The sequence below is a fragment of the Mustela nivalis genome, assembly GCF_964662115.1.
Source record: "Mustela nivalis genome assembly, chromosome: 3".
NCBI lineage: Eukaryota > Metazoa > Chordata > Mammalia > Carnivora > Mustelidae > Mustela > Mustela nivalis.
Window position 1 is genome coordinate 152,906,153 of NC_139022.1, and position 25,149 is coordinate 152,931,301.

At 37.6% G+C, this 25,149-nt stretch overlaps 1 protein-coding gene across 4 annotated transcripts in view; it reads right to left on the reverse strand.

Annotated features, from left to right (window-relative positions):
- SPEF2 (sperm flagellar 2) overlaps positions 1-25,149 on the reverse strand; it is a 167,883-nt gene that overhangs the window by 127,688 nt on the left and 15,046 nt on the right. For 2 of the 4 annotated variants that reach the window (XM_082724238.1, XM_082724236.1), the window contains exons 2-7: positions 21,865-21,967; positions 16,356-16,608; positions 12,789-12,959; positions 10,254-10,394; positions 8,680-8,744; positions 3,979-4,165 (exon numbers count right to left, since the gene is read on the reverse strand). In XM_082724238.1, the coding sequence (XP_082580364.1) occupies positions 3,979-4,165; positions 8,680-8,744; positions 10,254-10,394; positions 12,789-12,959; positions 16,356-16,608; positions 21,865-21,967 (920 nt within the window). The remainder of the gene's footprint in view (positions 1-3,978; positions 4,166-8,679; positions 8,745-10,253; positions 10,395-12,788; positions 12,960-16,355; positions 16,609-21,864; positions 21,968-25,149) is intronic. The other 2 variants (XM_082724239.1, XM_082724237.1) reach the window with 1 other exon arrangement.

Sequence of the window (25,149 nt, forward strand, 5' to 3'; positions counted from 1 at the left end):
ACTTTTTAATCATCCAATTTCCATAATCTGTAATTCTTTCAGTTAAAAGAGAGACTATTAAGTAAAAGGGAGGATATATGCCTGAGCAAATTTATATATGTATCTGAAGTAAGAAAGAACTTTTTAGCACAGAGATGAAAGGGGTTTTGTTTGTTTGTTTTTTAAATTTTTCTCTAAGAAAGAAGTGAATCCACGGAGAAATAAATTCACATCTTTATACTTATGTGAAGTTTTATGCCAGTCTTTCATATTTTAGACATGCAAATTTGTCCTGTTTACATTCACATTTTAAATCACCTTCTCAGGTCTGTTCCTCCACATCATCTTCCATATTGTGGTAAATGCCACCTCCATCCACCTAACTGCGCAAGCTGGCCTCTCGTCCCAATTTTTCACTGCCTCACTGTCTAAGGAACTGTTGATACCTATTGATTTTATTACTAAAATAGCTCTTGAAGTCACTTCTCTCCATCCCCATTGCCACCACCCTAAATTTAAACTGGGATAATTTCTAACCTAGTAGGAATCCAGCTGCAACCTGTTTTCACTTGCTGTAATCTATTCTCACAACTAAAGTCAAAGAGTGATCTTTCTAAAGTCAAATATGACCTTGTAACTCCTGTTCCCCTTTGCACTTAGGATAAAAGCTCCTATTTCCCTCTATGCAGCTGGCAAGGCTCATCATGATTTGGTTTCTGAGGATGCCTGCCAAATGACTTCAGTTCACTAAGAACCTTAGCTCTCAGTGCTGAGCCATTCTATATGATATTCTCTCTGGATACACACTTCAATTTCCACCATTCTAGCCTCTGCTGGAAACTAACCTCCACTCACATCCCACCACAACTACCCACACCTAAACTTATTGTCTTCATGTTTCTATTTATCATCCTCTAGAAACTGTCTCTGGACCAAGTGAGGGAGAGTCACCTGTCCCTCCCATCACTTTCACTGCCCCTTCACACTCTAATCTCGTTCCTTGTTTATAGATCCTCTCCCAAACAGCAAGCTCTGTGAGAACATATTTCTCAATATTCTTGTTCAGTATGGTATCCTAGGTCTAGCTAGAACAGTACCCAGAGCATAGAAGAAGCTCAGTGAACATGTGTTCAATGTGAGAGTTGATCGGGAATTCTCAAACTATAGCTGCATCAAATTACCTAGAGGGTCTTATAATATAGGCTCCACCCCAGAACTGTGATTTGAGCTTGATTCAGTAGATCTGAGGTGAGGTCTAATTATTTACACTACTGAAAATTTCCAGGTGATTCTGATGCTGCCAGTCGAGGAATCACACTGAGAACCACTAGAGTAAACCAATAAACAAATTGAGAGGAATAACAATTGAGAAGGAATGTAATTCAATATAATGAAGGCCATGTATGACAAGCCCATAGTTAACACCATACTCGATAGTATGTTACTAAAATCTATTAGCTTGTCAGCATTCCTTCAAGATCTGGAATAAGACAAAAATACTTACTCTCACCATTTCTTTTCAACATAGTATTGGAAGTCTTAACCAGTACCATTAACAATAAAAAGAATAAAAGGCATCCAGATTAGAAAGGAAGAAGTAAAACTGTCTCCATTTGCATATGATATTTTTTTTTTACAGAAAACTCTGAAGACTCCAACAACAGCAACACAAAAATATCTGTTCAAACTGAAAAACAATTTCAGTAAAGTTGTAGGATACAAAATCAATATCAAATCAATCAATAAATAAAAATCAATATACAAAACTCACATGTATAAAAATGTGTTCCTATATACAATGAATAATATGAAAAAAAATTGAGAAAACAATTCCATTCACAATAGCATCAAAAATAATAAAAAATTTAGGAATAAATTTAATTATGGAGGTGGAAGATCTGTGTACTAAAAACTAAAACATTGATAAAAGGAATTGAAGAATACATAAATAGATGGAAAGACATCCCATGTTCATGGATTAGAAGAATTAATAATGCTAAAATGTCCAAAATATCTAAAGTAACCTACAGATTTAGTAAAATCACTATCAAATTTTCAATAGCATTTTTTACAGAAATAAAAAAATACTAAAATTCATATGAAACCACAAAAAACTATGAATAACCAAAGCAGTCTTGAGCAAGAAGAACAGAACTGTAGGTATTCCTGATTTATGTATTCAAAACTGTATGGTACTGCATAAAAACGACATATAGACCAATGGAATAGAAGAGAGAGCCCAGAAATAAATACATGCTTGAAGAGTCAACTGATCTTCAACAAGAGTGCCAAGGCAACATAATGGGGAAAGAACAGTCTCTTTAAGTGGTGCTGGAAAAATTGGATGTTCACACGCAGAAAAATGAAAATGTATGCTAATTTCACACTGTATACAAAAATCAACTCTAAATGGATTAGAATTACACACAAACCTGAAACTATAAAACTACTAGAAGAAAGAACAGGGGGAAAAGCTTCTTAACATTGGTCTAAGCAATGACTTTTTTCTTTTTAATATGACCCTCACAGTACAGGCAACAAAAACAAACATACATAAGTAAGACTACATCTAACTAAAAGCTTCTATACAGTAAAGGAGACCACCAATAGAGTGAAGGGGCAACCTACAGAATGGGAGAAAATATTTGCAAATGTACATTTGGTTAATATCCAAGGTATAAAAGGAATTCAAACAATGTAATAGCAAAAACCCAAATAATCCAATTTAAAAAAAAAAAAAAAGGGCAAAGGACCTGAACAGACACTTCTCAAAAGAAGGCAAACAAATGGCCAATAAATACATGAAAAAGGTGCTCAACATCACTAATTAGCAGGGAAATCCAAATCAAAACTATAATAAGATAGCACTTCATATCTATTATCTATTAGAATGATTATCACATTAAAAAGAAAGAAAGAAAGAAAGAAACCCACAAGAAATAACATTTGTTGGCAAGGATGTGGAGAAAAAGGAACTCTAAAAAACTGTCACTGGACATGTAAACTGGTGCAGCCTCTAAGGAAAACAATATGGCAGTTCCTCAAAACAATTATGAATAGAATTACCATATGACCCAGCAATCCCACTTCCTCGGTATATACCCAAAGAAAATGAAATCAGTATCTGAGAGAGATGTCTGCGTCCCCCTATTCAATGCAACCCTATTCACAATAGCCAAGATACGGAGAAACCTCTGTGTCCTTTGATTGAGAAATGGATAAAGAAGACGTGGAGTATATACACAATGGCATATTATTTCAGCCTTAAAAAAGAAGGAAATTCTGCCATTTGTGACAACATGGATGAACCTGAAAGCCATTATGCTAAGTGACATAAATCAAATGTAAAAATATAAATACTGCATAATCCCACTTATATGCCAATCTAAAAAAGTTGAACTTACAAAAGTAGATCTTAAGTGTTCTCACCAAACACACAAAAAATTAACTATGTGAGGTGATGGATGTGTCAGTTAATTCCATATGGCAGTCATTTCACAAAGTATACATATATCAAAACATCACATCATATACATTAAATATATACAATTTTTTATTTATCAGTTATATCTCAAAAGAACTGGGGAAAAGTTTCCTCTTACCTCCAAAAGCAACAATGGATACACATACTTGACATCGATTTTAGGTTCCTTTTTGGTCAGTAATTTTTTTTTTTATTGAGGGAAAATATACATGACATAAAATTTACCATCTCAACCATTTTTAAGGGTCCAATTCAGTGGCATTAAGTACAGTTACAATGCTATATAACCATCACCAGATTTTAAATTACTTAGTAAATCTTTTATGTAGATTTCTTTTTCTGAGTGTATTTGCCATGGTGATGTGAATATGTTCTGTTGACATTTGATTCAGAGTAACAGATAATAAATAATGAAGATACATACATATATATATATGTATGTATGTGTGTGTTTGAAAGACTAAATTTTGCAAACTTTCCAGCACTATTATTCAAGCTGTATCTATATATTTTACCTCTTGTGCTTCGTGGGCTATTAACTGGTCCATTAACAGTCTCCGCCGTCTTTTCTCCCTTTGCTCTCTTGCAAAAGCATCTTCCTCAAGGCGCTTTTGGATTTTTTTAATATAGTCATCATCCGAATAAGTGTTTAACAAATCAGTAGTTGTCTGGCCTGCTGTATCTGCAGAAGTCTTGGAGGCACTAAGGATAATAGTTATTATTTAGATTTTAAAAAAACAATGCAGTTACATGCCCCTACTTTTGACTGACTATGGAGGAAGACCTCAGGAAAAGGCTCCTTTGCACGCTCTATGAACTTCCAGTAACTTTCTGAGGGCTTAGACCAGTGGCCCGGCTCTTACTGGGAGCTTGGCAGTTAAAAAATGACTTGCTCATCATACCACACTGGCAAACACAAGACTGACCTAGCCTCTTGCCCAAGTCCTGAAGAACCACGTAAGAAGACCTGCTTTGGTTCCTGTCCTCCTCATGTCCAAAATTAAAGAATCAGGAAGAACCTGGTGGTGTTACCAACAGAAAGCAAATACGCTCAATTTAATGGGACAATGGTGGCTTAATACAAGAACTTACAGGTTCATTCAAAAGTTACCTTTAGAAGTAAAAGATACATTTTTATGTATAGAAGGATCAAATAATCAATTCTCATCTGCATACCTCCTTACAAAATAAACAGGATACAATAGTACAATGATAAAAGATATATCTTGTTACCGGCCAATAAATAATGTTTTAATGTTATAAATATTTTTTCATGTTACAAGTTCTTAATGTATTTAGTATAAAATACAACTTACAACCTTATTCAAAAGCCAAGGACACATTAATATGGTATAAAGGAACTAAATTGCCATTAATTCCTGTACAGATCTAAGTATTCTTATAAAGCATAGTTAATTCATATTTAATGAAGTAACAATTGAATGTCAATAGATCATATTGTATTACACTTCATTTTTTGTACATTTGCTGCTCCTAGATGAACTCTGAGCTCATGAGAAAAGTATCCTATTATAGTCCTCTCTGTCCTGGTGCCTCATAGTTCTGACAAGTAGCTGATGTCTGCTCAACTTCAAATGATATGTTAAGAAGCATGATACAGAGTAATTCTTTAAAAAAAATCACACAGAGAAATTGTTTATTTTATCAACTGGGGCTCAACATTTAGCTGTATTCTGTCACTAAGAGTCTGAGCAGAAGCTGTGTAGCTACCAAAGCCTCAGTAAGATCAAATACAGAATTTAACTCTATTAAGAATTAGTACAATTAAAAAAAAGAAAAAGAAGAATTAGTACAATTAAGTACTTAAGAAAATTATGTGGCCTAACTTTTTAGATCATCCTTTAAAATTCTTACTGTTTTTACTCAAAAGTTTTTTAAAGACTTTTTAAATTTATTTGACAGAGAGAGAGAGAGAGAAAGAGAGCGAGCTCAGGTAGGCAGAGCGGCAGGCAGAGGGAGAGGAAGAAGCTGGCTCTCCACTCAGCAGGAAGCCTGATGTGGGGCTCGATCCCAGGACCCCAGGGGTCATGACTTGAGCCTAAGGCAGGCGCTTAACCCACTAATGCCACCCAGGCATCCCTCAAATGTGCTGTTTAAAATAATTAACTTTGGATTGTACATGGTTTAATATACTTAACGTGGTTTAATATACTTAACATGTTGTTACTCCTTTATTTATCAGTCTGTGCTCCACCCATCCATCTGCTGTCTCACTCCAATTAAGGTCTGAAGAAAGCTACGTGATATTTTCTTGAATAAATATTTGTTTTCCTAGATGTGGGTTTCTTGAAGGCAATAATTACGTTTTCTCTATATCTGCTTGTCAGGCCTCCACAGAGTTAATAATTGGTTGTGTTTGAATTACTAGTAATTGAAATGTTGACCAAATTTGTATATATTTAAAAAGTAATTGCTAGGAAGAGTCTAAAGTAAGTCTATGGATTCAAGTGTCAAATTATAGCAGGCGACAACCTCAGCTTTAAAAAAAAAAAAAAAGTAGCAGCTAGCATTTATTATTTGTGTTAAACAATAAAGACAAATACATGTGGGGGGAAAGCAGCCATGGGAGCTCTTGCACTGCTCTCACTGAGACAATGTTTCCTTCTTCCACAAAAGAAGATGGACTTTGTGGTGACATCCCTGAGGAACTGTTCCGGGAGCAGCCTGTGAAAGGGGCAGGGGCAGAAATTGTTCTTTATAGTCAACTTATGAGATTTTAGTGCTTTATGGAATCAAATAGTGTGAAGTTTTTGAAAGAGCCCAGAAGATGCTTGATTCTAAGCTAAATTCTAAATTCTAGATTCTAAGCTAAAAGTTCAGAATGAATGCGGTGATTGATAGAGGACTTAACAAAGGCCCTGACTGTACCATAACTTTTGTTTTCCTCAAAACTTTGCTTTAGACCAGTGCTTCCCAACATTCTTTATCTTGGACTATCAGAGAAAATGATTTTTGTGCAGCATTCTGAGAAGGATCTGGAGTCCCAGGTGAAGCTTCACAGTCCCTGGTGACTGGTCCAGGGAGTCTGGCTGCCCTAGGCCCTACACTGCTGCCCTAAGAATTGAAGTGAGGATGTCTATAGTTCATGGCCCTCCAAAGCTCAATCTCTGGCAAGACCAAGTAGAGGCTCCTGCCGAGAAAGGATCTGTGATAGACACTGCCATTTCCTTCTCTTTTTCCACAAAACAGAGCCCCACGTTTATTCAGGGGCTCAGCCCAAACTGAGTACAGACAGTGTACCCAGCCCAAGCCTACATTTCCCAGCCTCCCATTCTGCTAAGTGTGGCCATGTGACCAAATTCTGGCCAATAAAATGTAAACACAAATGTTACCTGGAACTTGTGGGAAGGTTCTTAAAAGGAGCTATTTCAGCTATTTCAGATAATTACTTTTTGCTTATCTTCCTTCCTTATATCTAGAACATGGGCAAAATGGCCAGAGCCCCATGAGCCATCTTGTACTGTGAATATGAATGAATGTACAAAAACCACAACAGAACAGTGGAGCTAAAGGAAAGCCTCAGTCCTTGATGAGTTTGGAGCTCCAGCAGATTCCCTGAGAGGCTTACATTCTGGTTTCTATTACAGGAGAGAGGTAAGCCTCTATCTAATTTAACCTGCTTTTGTTTGGGGTTTCTAAAGCTAATTGATAGAGAGACTTAGGTTCAAGATGGGTTGGCAAAGCTAATAGCCATAAGCAGAGTGAATGTTTGAGCTGTATTGCACAGGATGATCTTTAAAATATGTAACAACTGAGGGCACCTGGCTGGCTCAATGGGTTAAACCTCGCCTTCTGCTCAGATCGTGACTTCAGCTTCAGGTCATGACTTCGGCTTTAGGGTTCTGGGATCGAGCCCGGCATTAGGCTCTCTACTTGGTGGGGAGCCTGCTTCTTTCTCTCTCTCTGCCTGCCTCTCTGCCTACTTGTGATCTTTCTCTCTGTCAAATAAATTAAAAGACAAAAAAATATATATATCAATCAAAATGGGTGCTGGTGCAGGAATCACAGGCCACTGCTATGTTTGGTGTTAATGCTGGTTGCTAAATTGCGTGGAAATTGAGGGGTCCCCGGAAAGGGATAAGCCACAGAGCTAGAGGGAATACTATTCACCTAAAGTAACGAAAGTATTTCCACATTTTATTGCTCTGGCAGATACCATCCACTTATCACTCCCGAGTGCATGGCAGGTGAGATGAGGGAAAGAGTTGGAAGAAATCCGGTGGTTTCCTGGCCCCCGCGGGGATGAGGATAGCGGGGTTTGGGTGGTGGCTACTAGGTGGGTAGGCTTGGATTGTGTTTTCTTTAGCCTGGGGCAGCACTGGTAAATGGCAGTGGGAATCAGAATAGGACATCCAAAGTTTTTGCAGAGGGTAGAAGAAAATACAATGTACGTATTCTTCACTTTATTTTCCTTCCACACCTGAGTTCCTCACCAGCACTTCTTTTTCTTATTTCTCCTCATTTGACTCTGTTTCTTTCCCTCAGAAATATTAATATGGAACTGATTTATTTAATTTGTGTCAGCTTTTCTTCTTTAACAGAAATTAGTTCACATTCCATAAAATGTAAGTGAGTAGAATTTGGAAAGTTCCCATTTAAAAATGTGGAAGAATTCAAGTTGCTCCCACATACGCAGACCCTACTCAATTATCTTCTCTGAGTCAGTGACCCCTAATAGGAAAGAAAAGGGAGAGGATCTTTATCTTTAGGCAAATGAAGCCCATTAACCAGGCATTTTTTGAAATAAACCCCCGGAGCTGACCATTTCAGTGACAGTTACACTCATTCTACAGTTTTTTATTGCTGGTCCCTATGCTAACTGCTGAGCACACAACATGAAAGAAACCCATGAGCGTCTAATAAAGGCTTTACGACAAAGTTAAATTAGTGGTAACTTGAAACAATTTTTATAAATGCTCAAAAATTGTGTTAACTTAGGACAGTAAGCATAGCATAGAAAAATAAAATAACTTCCCAACTCATAATAGTTCTCCTGGTCTTTACAAAAGTTGTTCATGAACAATCAACCTGAATGTTAGCTCATTTACCTTCTTTCCTGCACTTTCTTAATGAAGCTTCTACAAAGTGAAAAGATCTTTGGAGCAGCTATTCCCCATAAACTCTTTCTGAGTATTTAAAAGCTATAGGTAGAACAGAAAGCAGTTCTGTGATTGCTAAAGTAATTCACATCTCACCTTTCTTTGGCCTGGAGATCCTTTTTTATTAAGGCTTCAAACTTCTTAATCTCATTAGCCACATCCTTTAAAGAAAATTCATTATCAGTTTTCCATCTCTAAAAGCCACTGAAAAATCTTCATTTACTGTGTTCACTTTACAAATTTCCAAGGTTGTATTCACTACTATTTCAGGCTAATTAGGAGGTAAGATATAAAAAGCTGCATTATAGAATACTTTTATAGTTCTGATTCATTATTTTTAGACTAGGCTAAATATACCTAAAAGAGTGTGAAAGCTGCCCTCTCTGAATCATTCCACTCACAGTTCTAGCTCTGAGAGTGCAACAAAGGCCATTTAGTGAAAATGGAAATTATCAAAGAGTCTCAGGCCATGAATTTTTGTTTGCAATTCTTTTAAAGAAAAATAAGCATTTTGGGGGGGATATAAATCCTTCTTCAAAAATTATTATCTTGCATGTCTTAAACATTTCTTGTACAACCTTTTTTATGCTATTAATTTGCTCTCTGAATATTAGTTTAGTTCGTCCTTCATCTACTGTAAATCCTTATTAATAAACCTTAACCATGTGAGAGAAATTTAAGAATTAAATACTTTTCTAAAATTTGGATCTGGAAAAAAACTCTCTGAGTAATTTTCTTTAGAATACAAGTGCAGGATATTTTTTAAATATTAAAAAATAAAGAAATGTGGATTAACATAAAATGTATTGGATTTAGATATCAGAGAGACCTGTCAATCTCTGCTTTACTATCCTCAGAGTGAAACATGGCAGCTTTCTGAGTCTCAGTTTCCTTATTTAGAAATTGGGGGAGTAATACCCTACTTAGAGAGTTATTTACAAATGAAAGATAATGTAAAGTTGCCAACCCACAGGCTGACATACAGCAAATCCTCAATAAATGGTAACTGTTATTCTTTTCCTTAGGTCCCAGGAGAGATTATCATTAATAAAGACTGGAGTAGTATGCAACGTAGGCTGCAGGAATTAGTATCAAAATGTAGTATTTCTCCACTATGAAAGAGAAGCAGATGGTATCCTACTAGAATGACTGACAGCTGGTATGGTCTTATAAAGCACCACTAGCATAGGTATCTTAAATTTACACATACTGATAGCAAGCACACAACTTAACATTCCTGGTACTCAGAAAAACAGTGCAGCATGGTGAGAAGGGACTGATTAAAGCATACAGTAGGAATGGCATATGTATGGTGTGTGTACCTTGACTGACAGCTCTGTACCCATGGTGATTGTGACCCATCACAGCAGCACCATTCTAGAATATTTTGTAGTGACCACAGAATCCTCAACACAGGAGTTTAGATTGGTACTGTCATTTAACATGAGTTTCTTTTCCCTGACCTACAGCTACATTCTCTCATTCTGAACAAATAACAGTATAATATGGATTAGATATGCACACAGTGAAGGGGTTTTGAATGAGAAGGAAAAATGCCACCAATAATTTGAAAAGGAACTAAGAAGTTGGGGGGCAATCTCTGTGTTTTAGAGAAAGATCTTTCTTTCATTAAGATTAACACAACACCAAATTAAAGGATTATCACTTACCTCTGCCTCTTTTTTCTTTTTCATCATTTTTTGGGCCTCAAGTGCTCTCAAAGTACGATTTGATGCAGGTTTAGGAATCTGTATGATAGCTGCTTGGATTTTGGCCATTATTTCATTTTGTCGTCTTCTGTTCAAGCGTTGCTGAATATCCCACAGATGTTTAGTTATTCCACTCATCAGAAAAACAGGCTATGTTACACACTCACAGGTACACATATATGCATTTCTCAGAACTCAGCAATTTACCAATGGAGTGGGTATCACAAACATGTAATGTTAGAAAGCAGGTATCAATATGACTCATTTCAAAAAGTATGATATTAAAACACAATTGTTGGGGGGGACACCTAGGTGGCTCAGTCTGTTAAGCATCTGTCTTCAGCTCTGGTCATGATCCCAGGATCTTGGGATCGAGCCCCACGTGGGGCACTCTGCTCAGTGGGGAGGCTGCTTCTCCCTATCTGCCTGCCAGCCGCTCCCCTGCTTGTGTGCTCTTTCTCTCTCTCTCTCTCGATCTCTCTCTGTGTCAAATAAATAAATAAATAAATAAATCTTAAAAAAAACAAACACACACGATTTTGGAATCCTCAAATTATGCCTATCAGATGTGTGCATCTTCATTCTAGGTGATGACACTGTAAGAAATAAAGGTGCCTCAGATACAAAGAAGAATATCATTCTTTCCCAATTCTACCTTCTGACCTACCCAATAATGCAAAGAGAAAATTCTATCTCTAAAGATGACTTGAAGAGAAAATTCTATCTGGGAGATGGTCTTTAGGAGGACTTCTGGGGAATCCAGGAGATATGACAAACTTCCCCCAAACTCAGTCACAGCTAAACAATGAAATCAGAGGCTACTTCAAATACTGAATTAAATACTGAATTATGTGATACCATTATTAGATCATCTCTTCTCTACCTGGGAGTATTTATTTTAAGTAGAACACAAGCATAAATGAAAGCAAAAAAAAGAAATCATGAAAACCAGACAAAATATTTTGAAGGTTAGATTATTTATGAAGTAACATGTAAAACTAATCATGATTTTACTACTAAGTATTATATTAGAGCTAATAAGATCATTTTTTCCATCCAAAGACGCTTTAACCACTAAAAAGTCAAAAATTATAAATAACTTAAAATTTTTCTTCATTTTACTTTCCAAAATATAACTTTTTATATCGTTGTAATATATTGATCTTTCCTTCTCAAGAAAACCAGGACGACATAGGCTCTCCCTATTTGCTTCCTGCGATTTTTTTTTTTTTTTTCTGTTATATGTGAGAGAGAGAACACAAGCTGGGGGCTGGACAGAAGAGAAGAGGATACAGAGGGAGAGGGAGAGAATGTTAAGTAGACCACAGGCCCAGCATGGAACCCACCGTGGGGCTTGATCTCATGACCCTGAGATCATGACCTGAGCTGAAATCAAGAGTCAGATGTTTGACTAAGCCACCCAGGTGCCCCTGCTTCCTATCATTTTTAACATAATTTAATATTTAATGGTTTCATATTTCCTTTTTCCCAACTTTCCTTGGACTCTTTCTGCATTACACTTAGCACATCAAAGTTAGACGGGCTGGTTCCTTAAAAATTAAGAGTCCCAGCACTTGGTCTTTTTTAGACACTGCTTTAGGAGTGCCTTGTCGCCTTACCATGCAATGCAAGAGGGGAAGCCCAGCGCTTTATCGACTCTCTAGCAAGTAATGAGACCATAAGATCCTCCAGAATTTGTCTCTCATCTTTCCCTCCCCTCTGCACAGGGGGCTGACTATATTCAGGATGTGTCCATTTCTTACCATTTTAAATATATGAATTTAAAAAGTGATTTGTAGTGCAAGGAGAAGAACTATAATTCTTTTGCCTTAGTTTACACATTCCATATATGTAGTCACCTGAAATTCTCTTGAAAATCTTTAACGATTCCTTACACCATCATGTTCTCATGTACTTAAAGGCATAGGAGATCATTAAAGGTTTTCAGAGGAATTTGAGAAGCAGTGGGGAGTTAGTTAAAGCAAGAAGGGCCAGAAAGAAGGCAAGAGATGTTTAAGGGGTTTGGAAAAGAAAGCAAGCAGGATATCACCTCAAACTACCAGGACGAGAGAAATGAGGCAGGACAGAAAAACTAAGAGATTGCAAAAGAGGGAACTCAGAGAGGGAATGTCGCTCTACATCCCTTAGTGGGGGCAACCATCATAAGCCTTCACTGGAGTGGTTAGTTGCAAACCCCCACCGCTCACCCATGTGAAGCATTAATTTCTACCAGACAACCTAAAAAGAAATCAAGTTGTCCTGCCACTCCAGAGAATGGCAGTTCTCGTTCCTGGTCACAAGGAGAGGTGAGGGCAGGAGTGGGAATGGAACAAAGGGAAGAGTAAGGGAGAGAAAGGTGAGAGCAGGTGGAGCATGAGTCAAAGGAACACGCGACTTATGCTACATTAATGCTTATGCAATGTGTACTATAGGCATAAATCCCAAACAGTATTCTCTATGCTCTAATCAATTTCTGGAAAAATCATACTATAAAACCTTTTCAATATTAAAGGATCTTTGATCTTCCTTGAGCTTTTGAAATTTTTGGAGTTTCTCAAAATGCATGTGGACAAGATCTTCTTTCATGTGTTTATATTTTTCTTGAAACCTGTGTGTAACCCGCATCAGATTGAAATCAGTTTGACGTGGTATCAGGTTTCTAAGTCTCTAAATGGAGAAAGCAGTTCAAAGGATTTCATTATTAGAAAATAAAAAGTATATTGTCATTAAAAGCACATGCAAAATTTGTCTTCAAAATAAAATTTCTGTAAATTACCCTTGTTGATGGTTAAAATAAATGCAAGCCCCATACTAGTCACTCAGATCTTTAATTTACATGAAAACAATAAACACATGTTTGAATTCTTTCTTATAAAATAGTTTCAAATATATTCATATATTTTTTGCTCTGAGTTTAATTTTTATTTTTTCTGAGTTTAATTTTTAATGAATGGCATTGGAATTCTTAGAGAAGTACATTTTCATAAAAATAATTTCATAAAACCAATTCAACATATAAGAGATAATATAAGACCCAGATTCTTTCCATAACTTAAGCTACTTCCTCGTAAAAAGTGAAGAAACATTAAAACTTCCAGGCCATTGGAAATGAGAGTCTAAGAGTGTAAGAAAATGAACCTCAATGATTATAAAATGGGGAACAGAGTAATAGGTCTAATGGAATTAAGTAAAACTTTCATAACCAAAAGTAATCTCCTTAAAAGCTGAAGACTTATTAAAGTTTTTTTTTCAAATGGAACTGTTGCTCAAACCATTTTTGGTCCTTGTCTTCTAAAGCCACCTAAGCAGATATGGGCACTTACTCAGAAGATCTCTTAAGGACCTTTCAGGTGACTTTAAGCCTTTACTCACCTTCTTGCTTTTTTCATTATTAAAAATGGCCTGGCCTCCGTCTCCACAGAGGCAACAAAAGTGTAAAGTCCCTGAACATCCTACTTCTCTACTTCAACATATGTCTACATCTTATCTTATATCCTTATTATCCCTCCCTTACCCAGGAAATACCCTCTAAGATATAACATAGCCTACGGTTAAGTGTGTGGCTCTAGAGTTACTCTGCCTAGGTTTGTTGCAACATTATCACCTATTTGCTGCATTAAGTTGAGCAAGTTACTTAACTCCTCTGCTCCTTAGTTTCATCATCTGTAAAATGGGAATAATAAAGATGGGTATCTTATAAGGCTATTGTGAAGATCAAAGGAATATATATATATATATATATATATATATATATATATATAATCTTTATCTATCTCCTGGAACCAGGCTTTGCATATTGCTCTGCACAATCGATAAATTTTAGTCATTACTATAATTATGTAAGACACCTGCATTTTCTTCTACCTGCTTTCAGAAGAAAAGGCATGTCTAGTTCTTTCTTAAGATACCTCCTCCTCCACCTGGACCATCAGCTGCATCCTCCTTTCTTTCCCAGAGGACTTGGCTCCCACACCAGTCATCTCCTGCCCCTGGTTCTTTTTCTCAACTGGCCAGCTGTCCCACTTTCTATACCCATAGAGGAAACAAAGAACGGCACCCTGCTCGTGCGCTTCTCTCCTGCAGCCACTGTTCTCTTCTCGTCTCTTTCACCTCCACATTCCCTCTATGCTCTACGCTTCTATCCCGTCTCTGCTCCCATCTGCCTCATCTCAATTTACTCTTCAACTCTGAACATTCCACACTACTCCACTGAAATATTTTTCTCTCCTAAGAATGGAAGCTCTAAACAGGTGGGGACTTTTCTTGTGTTGATTATAGTGGAATTGCCTGACATAAAATAGGAGCCCAATTAATATTGTTCAATGAATGAATGGTTGACTCTGGGAGGTCACCATGGCCAACATTAAACACAATGGTTTATTGTTGGCTTCAATTACACAACTCTTACAACTCTTGTTCCTGTTGACTGTTTTACACTTCACAAAGAATTTTCTCATGAATTGTTTCCTTAAAATTATATACATATTAAAAAAAAAAAAGCCTAACTCTGAGGCAGGTAGAGATAATCAATCTTATTTCAGCTGCTGGGAAAATGGAGGTTAAGAGTATTCCAGGGATTGGCCCAAAGTTACTCAGCTTTGCAAGTGAAGGGGGCAGAAGGCAAGACCAAGCTCTTTGGTTGTAACCTTATTCTAATTTTCAGCTCTCTTGGGTGCTGGGCTCCTTCTGCCACCAGGCTCGTAAGATTGTCTGCTAAGAATAGACAAATACAAAAGTGGAGATGGCCCTCACATCTATTATGTCACTGTGTCTTCAGAAGTTCAATTTAAACATTTAATTATTTCCATTTCTATTTAATGCATTGGGTCAGTGCAACACTCCCCATTATCCTAGAGGCCTGGAAAAGTTAATGTACTTCATTTGCCATAAGGAAACAGCAACAGGAACTGGAGAGAATTGTCATCTAAAAAGTTGTATCAACTAATCAAAACACAATGAATATTTGCAATGTTGAAAGCATTCTATCAGGCATATTCCTTGAATTTGAGGGACTAAAAATCTTGTGAGGCCGTATGACATATTAATCATGAAAGCTGGCAACAGTATGAGCAGCAGGAGGCTATCACCAGAGAGTGGAAACTACCCAGGCCCTAGGAGTTCCACAGGAAAAATCCATTTGTGTTGGGAAGGCTGCACAGCAGTGGATGGAGAAGAGTTTGTGGAAAGGAGCGAGATGAAAAGTGTGAGCTTAGGTGAAAGGGAGAGAAAAGCAGAAATGTACAAGATCTATTCAAGAACAGGTTGAGGATCAGTGAAGAAAAAACTAAGACTCAAGATGCCTGGGTGTCTCAGTTGGTTAAGCATTTGCCTTTAGCTCAGGTCATGATCTCAGGGTCCTGGGATAGAGTCCCAGATCGGGCTCCTTGCTCAGCAGGGAGCCTACTTCTACCTCTGCTTGTGTGTTCTCTCTCTCTCTGACAAAAAATAAATAAATAAATAAAATCCTCTTAAAAAAAAAAAAAGAAAGAAAAAACAAAGACTTTAAGCTGAGGACTATGAAGAAACAGAGAAAGACAGATTGAGACCATTCAGTGAAAGATTTTGAATGTCAGTCCCGTAAAATGGCAGGCTTCTGAGCAAAAGGGCCGAGTGCAACTGGAATTTAGGAAAGATTCATCTAGCCGTTGATTGACCTCTGGTGGAAAGCTAGAAGACTGGGAGACGTGTTAGATACGTTGCTGCAGTGTTCACGCAGGGATCTGAGCAGACATGACAGGGCCAGAAATGGAAAGAGAGGAGCAAGGCATAAAAACACTGCAAATTAGGAACATACAGAATTTGATAAACTGTTGGTAATGTATATAGGAAGGAGGGAGACATCAAAAATGATAAATGATTTGAAAACATTAATATAAAAATCCAAGTATGACCAAGAACATACATAAGGGACATAGCTACCCAATGGTGCTTCTTTGAGCAGCCAATGTCACTGTCATTTTACTTTCCCAAGTCTTACATTGTGATACGTTTATGTTTCTAAGTGTACTTACGTCTACGGCCATACCACCCTGAACGCGCCCGATATCGTCTCTGTGTACTTACGTCTCGAAAAGCCTCACTTTTCATACTTTGCTGTCTGATGTTTGCCGGGGGTTGTATGGATTGTATTTCCACTCCAGTCAGTCCACTTTTCTTCTTTTTCTGAAGAACAATGTACAACTGATACAAAAGTTTGGTTGCCGCCCCAGGCTTTTCCGTGATGATGTTGTGGGCCACGTTCTGATCAAACTGCACACCCAGAAGGTGAAGCGTTGGCTCCAAGCGAGAAAAATTATTGAGTTTGGCATTTGAAACTCTAGGCATTAAAACAGTTTCCAAATTAGACACTGGCACTGAATTAGAGACAACAAATATCAGAGGCATTGCCATGATCTAATATTATGAATTATTGGATATTCTTTTCCTATACCACTCCTCTCTAAAACCACTCAATCATGTAACTACATTGAGATATTCTATTTGCCCTGAACTCCTCCCATTTATTTCTCTGGAATGGTATATCTAAAGCTGATTTTGTACATTTTTCTGCTTAAATGCATGCTAGAATTTTTACAAGAAGTCAAAACAAAAACAGAAAACTAAGTGCTTTCTTCTACACGGAAAAACAACTATGGTTTTGAAAAATATTTTACTCAGAAGGAAAAACTATAATTTAAATTTCCATATTGTTAAATGACATTATTTATTACAGGAGTCTGAAAATAGCCCTAAATGTTGCACTGATGACTTTAACAGTGATCGTCCCAGGCACCATCATAAATATTTCATTAAATGATATTAGCTATGCAATCACACTAATTATATCATTTTCACTGAAATGTTATATTACTACTTTTATCAGTAAAGACTTTCTAATTTTAAGTTAATGCTGAGTCGCCTATGAACTTTTAATATGTTTATTAAACTTACAAAGATGAATAGGGTGCAGCCCCTACCCTTGCGGGGTTCACAGCAGTTAAAACAGATGAGTAAACAAGTAGACAAGAAGCGGTAAATTGAGGTCCGTGTTAGAATACAGGTCTCAAATAATCTAGGGCTGTTAATAAGCCTATGAATCCAGTGACTGAAGGATAATGTTGGGGGCATTTTCAATTCCTGTGCCTTTCCATGTTCCAACTAGAAACAAATACCAATTTTAACCACTGGCCTATGTCCTCCTTACTTTAAATTCCTAACATTCAGTCACATTCTTTCACAGAAAAAAAATATACTGAATATACTCATATATAAATGAAAGTCCTACCCTTCCCCCTCCAAAAAAATAAAAACAAAAACAAAATGATACCTTAGAAAAGAGGGGTTGGGCACATATTGGGCACCCTGATAACAGGGCTATTCATTCAGTAACTTCATTTTGGACTATAAAATTATTTGGGGATGATACAATGATCTTCATGTACCTCAGTTAAGAAGTTTAGAAGTTTATAGTGATTGATTCACACTTAAAATTTATATACTGTTGATAGTATCCTGTTTCTCCAGAGGTTACTGTTTTTGTTTTTTGTTTTATGTCACAGATACCACTGAAAATCTGATGAGAGCCATGGCACCTGTTCCACAGGAAAGAAAACACATACTCGGGCACAGACATGAAATGTGTATGCCTTTTCAGATGTTTGTGAGCCTTCTAAAATGTAGCCTAAAAGTGCCCATTCACTGCAAATTAAAAAACCCATGGTGCAAAAGGAGATGAGCCTGAGGGACTCTATGAATGATTTCTAAATAGGAATGAGGAGTCAATATCATGGGAAGGCCAATGTCAACAAAAACAGAGATGCAACAACTTAAATTCCTCTTCCAGGTATATGGGGTCATTTACTGTCTTATTTCCTCTGTTTACTATTATTGTTTTAACAGAAATATTTGGTAATGTGTACCTGGCATATCAAACTATATCAATAAGCTTTGAATACAATATTTTAAGTTAATAAAAAAGAAGCAGGTCACAGAGGTCATGAGAAGAAATAATAAATGCTACAGGAAATCTCACAACAAGAGTAAACATTTTTTAGGTCTTCTTGTGTCCAGGTTTGAAGTTTGTTCCTGCACAAGTAACCTTAAAGTGTGATGTAACACACACCTGCCTAAAACGAGGCAGGTGAAGCAGACCATGTTTGAAAAGTATGACTCTAAAAGGCCAGTGAGATCCATGACTTGTGCTTGCCTTCCCTGGACCCACCCAGTCTCACTCTGCCATCACAGTTACTCTTCCATGCCCTCCTATCCTCAAAGTCCCATGTCTTGTGCACCACACATATTTGGACAGATGGCCAGAGAGGCACTCGTCAGAGCTTTGTCCTGGGTCATAACCTAGGGCTACAGAGATGAGGGGCATCAAAATTCTTGGGGGGGAAAATCCAAAAGCAAACAGTATCCATTTCCAGAAGTTATCAGAACTGAGCCCGGCACTCAGTAAGAATGGAGAATGTAGGGCTGTATCCCATAACCATAAGACCAAAAGCTGAGCTAAAATCATGAGTCAGACGCTTAACTGACTGAGTCATGTAGGTGCTCTCATTCTTAGGATTTTTAAAATTATTTTAAGTATCTGATACCCATAGTTCTTATTTGCCCAGAGATTACCTATCTTCTCTCCTCCTTGTCACCTGATGAGGGAATACAACTTACAAGGTAAGTAGAAGCTGTTCCCCCAGCAATATCCATGCTCCTTTACTTTTTATTATTTTATCCTATTAATCTCTAAGGCAAATAGATTCAGTTACAAGCAACACTTATATTTTAGACTAAAAAAAATTTTTTTTGACAAAATCCCCAAATCATGAGCCCAGTGTTACCTATCTGCCTAAAAAAATAGGTTTGACAAAGAAGGATCCTTTTCTCCATAAAGTACACTTCTACAAAAGTCATATCCATGGATATACTGATCCTTCTTTAAAAGACCATGTGCCCTGGGAAAAATAGTATCTTGTTCCGAGAATTCAGGATGGATGGAACTTGGTTGTGAGAACAAGTAGGTCCCTCTTCTCACATTAAGGAATGCAGTGACTCTCAGTGGCATAAAGTTAGCTCTTTGCAGTGGGTGAAAAGCAGGGCTGTTATACATGATGCTATTCAGGGCACACCCCTGTCCAAAGGTGGGGCAAGGGTGTAAATCTACCTTCTGCTCAGCCTGTCATGTCTTGTCCCTGATGCAAGGCTATTTCATACAAAAAGGGGTTCCTCTCCTTAGCACAAAGGCCTCTCTGTTCACAGAGACCTGTGTCTTCACAGTTGTGTCCAGCCAGATGAGGTCCCTTTTTCCATTTAACACAAAGGGCGTCTATGACCCTGCTGACATCAGTTTAGTCTATCTGAAATACTACATACATCATCTGGTCAGAATGGTGCTTTTAAGTCTTCTAAACAGGTATACTTTCTGACATCATTCATTTTTTTGATGAGAAACATAATTGTGTGCAGCTGGGACAATGCTTGAACCTCAGGGAATACACACACAGAAACATACTCCACAACTTTCAAGAACTGTAATTTAAAACAACAGTGAGCTATCACTATACTCCTATGAGAATGGCCAGAATCCAAAACACTAACAACGCTAAAATGCTGGTGAGGATGTGAAGTCACAAGAACTCTCATTCATTCATTGCTGGGAGGAATGCTAAAGGGTACAGCCACTTTGGGAAACAGTTCATTGGTTTCCTCCAAAACTAAACATACTTTTACCATCTGATCCAATAATTGTGACCCTGTTTATTTACCCAAAGGAGATGAAATTTTATGTCCACATAAAACCCGCACATGGATGTTTACAGCAGTTTTATTTATGATTACTAAAACTTGGAAGCAACCAAGATGTCCTTCAGCAGGTGAATGGATAAATCAACTGTGGTCCATCCAGACAATGAAAAACTATTCAGTGCTAAAAAGAAATGAGCTACCAAGCCATGAGAAGATATGGAGGAAACTTAAATGCATATTTCTAAGTGAAAGAAGCCATAAGCTCCAACTATATGACATTCTGCAAGAGGCAAAACTATAAAGATAATAAAAAAAAAAAAATCAGTAGTTGCCAGGGTTGGGGTAAGGGAGGATGACTGATAGAGCATAGAGGATTTGGGCAGTGCAAATACTATGTATAGATACTACAATGGTAGATACAAGTCATTCTACATTTGTCCAAACCCATAGAATGTACAACTCTAAGAATGAACCCAAATGTAAACTATTTACTTTGAGTGAACACGTATCATTATAGGTTCATCAGCAGTAATAAGTGCACCCTCTGGTTGGGGAGTGGATACTAAGGAGGCTATGTATGTGTCAGAGGAGGGAGTTAATAGGTAATCTCTGTCCCTTCTTCTCAATTTTTCTATCAATCTGAAACTGCTTTAAAAAGTAAAATTTAAGGGCGCCTGGGTGGCTCAGTTGGTTAAGCGACTGCCTTCAGCTCAGGTCATGATCCCTGGGTCCTGGGATCAAGTCCCACATCCAGCTCCCTACTTAGCAGAGAGCCTGCTTTTCCCACTCACTCTCTCTCTGCCTACTTGTGCTCTCACTCTATCTCATTCTCTCTCTCTCAGATAAATAAATAAAATCTTTAAAAAAAGAAAAAAAGTAAAATTTAAAAGAAAATAGGCAAGGATTGTATAACATTTCACCAGTGAAGCAAAACAAATGACTGATAAGCACATGAAAAGAGGCTCACCATCATTAGGGAAATGCAAATCAAAATCACAAAGAGATACTGCTTAATACTGACTAGACAACAATAATCAAAAAGACCCTAACAAGCATTTATGATCATGTGGAAAAACCGAAACCTTCATATGTTACTAGCGTAACTGTAAATGATAACGGGCATTTTGCAAAGCAATTCAGGTGTTGCTCAAAATTGTAAACATACATAATGTAACCGAACAACTTCACTCCTAGGTGAATTTCACACCCAAGAGGAATGAGAACATTTCCATATGAAAACACAATATAGTAGCACTGTTCAGAATAACTGATGACTCGTATCCACCAATTAATGAATTAATAAGTGAAATGTGATATATCCAATTGAAATTATTCATCAAATAAGTAGGAATTAAGAAGTAATGATACAAACTATAACATGGATAAACCTTGAAAACAGTGTCCTAAGTGGAAGGAGCCAATCACAAAATACACATATTATATGATCCCACTAATATGAAATGTGTAAAATAGGCAAATCCATAGGGACAGAAAATAGATAAGTGGGTACCAGGGGCCAGGTGGTTAGTGGTCATGGTTGTGAATACACTAAATATGTAAATATGCTTAAAACCACTGAATTATATGCTTTAAACTGGTAAATGACCATCTATGAATTAGATCTCAGCATAGTTGCTACAAAAAAAAAATATAACAGGGTTTTGTCTTGTTATGTTTTTTTGTTTTTTTTTGTTTTTTTTTTGCCAGGATACTATAAGTTGCTTCATTTCCCTTAAAAGAAAGAAGAAATAATTAACAAAATTGTAGCTCACTATCCCTTAACTTTGGAAGCTAAAACCATTCAAATGCCAAAGGAATTGACCCTTTTTAAGAAAGAATTTATCTCACTAACCTGCTTTCTGAAAATTCTGAAAAATCACCCTGAAGTTCAAACTTGTGCAGAATTTCTCCAATTAGATAACCATTGGAAAAAGCCTTTGCAAATGACTTGGGACCTGAATTTTGAAACATAAAGATAAAAAAGTAAATTATAGTGTTCTATATAAAGCACAATTATTTTCATTATATATGCATAGAGTGAAACTCCATAACTTAACTTGAACTCAAAATGCCATGAAAATACTTCTAGAAACACCTTTTAATAATCAATAAGACTGAAGTTTAACAGATAATATGTTATAAAGATTCTTAAATATATAAATCTATACTTGAAGATATATGAAATTCTGAAAGAAACACAACTTTTGACCAAATTAAACAAAATACAACTAATAAAATTTATCTAAACAACCTTAGATCTAAAGTCAAGCCTTCAATTTAATTTACAAAATTATGCTTTAATACGTTAGTTATCATTACAATCTAGAGATGTTGATAGCATATTCTAGCCAAGTGAGGTGCAAACTAACTTTAGTATACTTTAAGACTAAATTTTCACCTTTTTACAACAGAAATTTTACAAAAACCATCTATCTGCACCTCCTCAAAAAAAAAAAAAATTTACTGAACATAACCAGGCTTTCCCTTGATAGTTCCAGGGGTTACTCTGATCTAGTTGTCTCAAGCAGACAGAGATAACCCAGAGGAAAAAACTTTGGAGCCAGGGACATCTGCGTTGAAATCATGACTCTGCCCCTTACTAGCTGTGCAACCTCTGGCAAGCTGCTTAACCTCCCTGAGTTCCTGTCTCTTCATCTCTATAAGAGAGATAACCATATCTATAACTCTCCTGAAGAGCCATTTTAAAGATTAGAGGTAATGTATGAGAATTGCTTCGTACCATGCCTGCTACAGAACAAGCACATAATGGTAGGTACAGAAAAAATGTGTTAATAAAATTTGCTTTTTAAAAAATGTCCTTAGTGGTGGGTCACTTGCATTTTTCTTAAAAAGCAAAGGATATTGGGTTATTTATTATTCAAGGATTATATGCAAAGTTGATACAAAAAATAAATTATGCTATCATAGGACAAAGCTATCATCTCTCAAATGATTTTAAAATCCCAAAACCTTCAACATGTTTCTGTCAGGGTCCTTTAGGCAATAGTTGTCCAAACACTATATCACTGAAGTATTGCAAGCTCTTTTATACCAGATTATCCACTTTCATCTATTTTACCAGTAATAAGGTGGCTAATTGATTATGAAGAAATAATATCTCTTTCTGATCTGTAGATATGGTACTTGGTGTGTGGTTGCCTGCAGTGGGGGGTGGTGGGCAGTGGTGTTGGTGAGTCACTCCACAAGGCCACTGCCCAGAGGCCTTACTTGGCATTTCACACATTCTCATAAGAATAAAATTCTTGCATATATGATACCAGCCCACAGTTTTGCCCAAAACTCTCCTAATATTTGTTCTCAAAATATTTTATACTCCTAATAATACTGCAATTCTCAGGTTGAATCAAAACATAATAAAGTAGTTAAAAAGGATGTCAACTATGTCCATTGACTCTATCTACTTAGGATGAACTCCAGAACCATTCAGCATCAGAATCTACTGACTGTGTTTCTTGACATCAGATAGTAGTATTATCTGAAGCCACTGAAATCCAAATGGCTCCTTCCATGTCCAAAAGGCAGAGGTGTGTTATCTCCTCCTCCTGAGACATTGTTTCTTCCTCTTTTCCTCAAAGACCAGACACTATTGGCCACCAGTGCTGTCCTGGTCTTGGTGGCCATTACTGTCTTACTGTGACACCTGGGATGCTCTCCATTGTGTCTTGCACTTCTGTCATTGCTTCCTTCTTTCTGGGTTGTTTTGTTTTCCCCCCTTTCCTCTTCTCTAGACCACCCTTATTTTCCTCTCAGCTTTCTGAGGAGCCATTTGACATACTATGGGTACTGTCAGACTATGGGTATCTATTCATAGTCTAAAGACTATTGCTTTGCATTCAGAAGCTGTTGGTCTGCCACCTTAAGGTAGTTCATTCCTCCTCCCCCTCCCTCTGGATTTTGCACTATGCCTGCTCTTCCTTTGACTGAATGCCTTAAGTCTAGCCCATGAATAACCAGGGAATATTTGTATCCCATTCTGTCGCCCTCCATGTAGTAGGTAAAGGGCCTTTAGTAAACGGTTTGCTACACAAAGGTCAAAGAAAAATAAAATAATAATCACTTCCTTTGAAATGCATGACATATTAATAAGGCAATTCTGATATGAGTAAAATAGAGGCATTTGTGGCTATAAAGGTCAAAGGACAGCAAACAGTTATTATCTAATTGTCAAATAGTTTCCTACAGAGGGGGAGGAGTCAAGATGGCAGAGAAGTAACAAGCTGAGATGACATCGGGTAGCAGGAGATCAGCTAGATAGTTTATAAAATCATTCTGAACACCTACAAATCCAACAGGAGATCGAAGAGAAGAAGAGCAACAATTCTAGAAATAGAAAACCGACCACTTTCTGAAAGGTAGGACCAGCAAAGAAGTGAATGCAAAGCAATGGGAAGATAGACCACGGGGGGAGGGGCCAGCTCCTGGCAAGCGGCGAAACAACAGAGCACAAAATCAGGACTTTTAAAAGTCTGTTCCACTGAGGGACATCACTCCAGAGGCTAAACTGGGGTGAAGCCCATGCGGGGTCTGTGTGGCCCCAGTTCCCATAGGGTCACAGAAGGATCAGGGGTATCTGAGTGTTGCAGAGTATTAGAGTGGGGAAGCTGGCTACAGAGACAGAGCTGAGCTCTCCACTCAGGGTTACCTTGAACCGTAACCCATGGCACAGGCCACTGCTCTGTGAGTGGGGTCCCCACAAGACCTGGGGAGACCCTCCTGGAAGAGCTCAGGGATCTAAGGGTTTGGAGACTCCAGGTGGAGCTGTGTGCCAGAGACAGAGATGTTGGTCACTGGCTGGGTGAGCTTGGAGTGCGGCTGGAGGCCAGGGACATGGGAGTGATTGAGCACTTTTCTCTGAGGGCACACTGAGGAGTGGGACCCTGAGCTCTTGGCTCCTCCAGGCCAGATATTGGGAGGCCCCATTTTCATTCCCATCCTCCGGAACTCTATAGAAAGCGTTCAGGGAACAAAAGCTCCTGAAAGTGGAACCCAAACGGATTACTTAGCCCAGCCCCAGGTAAGGGTGGTGCAATTCCACCTCGGGCAAAGACACTTGAGAATCACTACAACAGGTCCCTCTCCCAGAAGATCAACAAGAAATCCAGCCAAGACCAAGTTC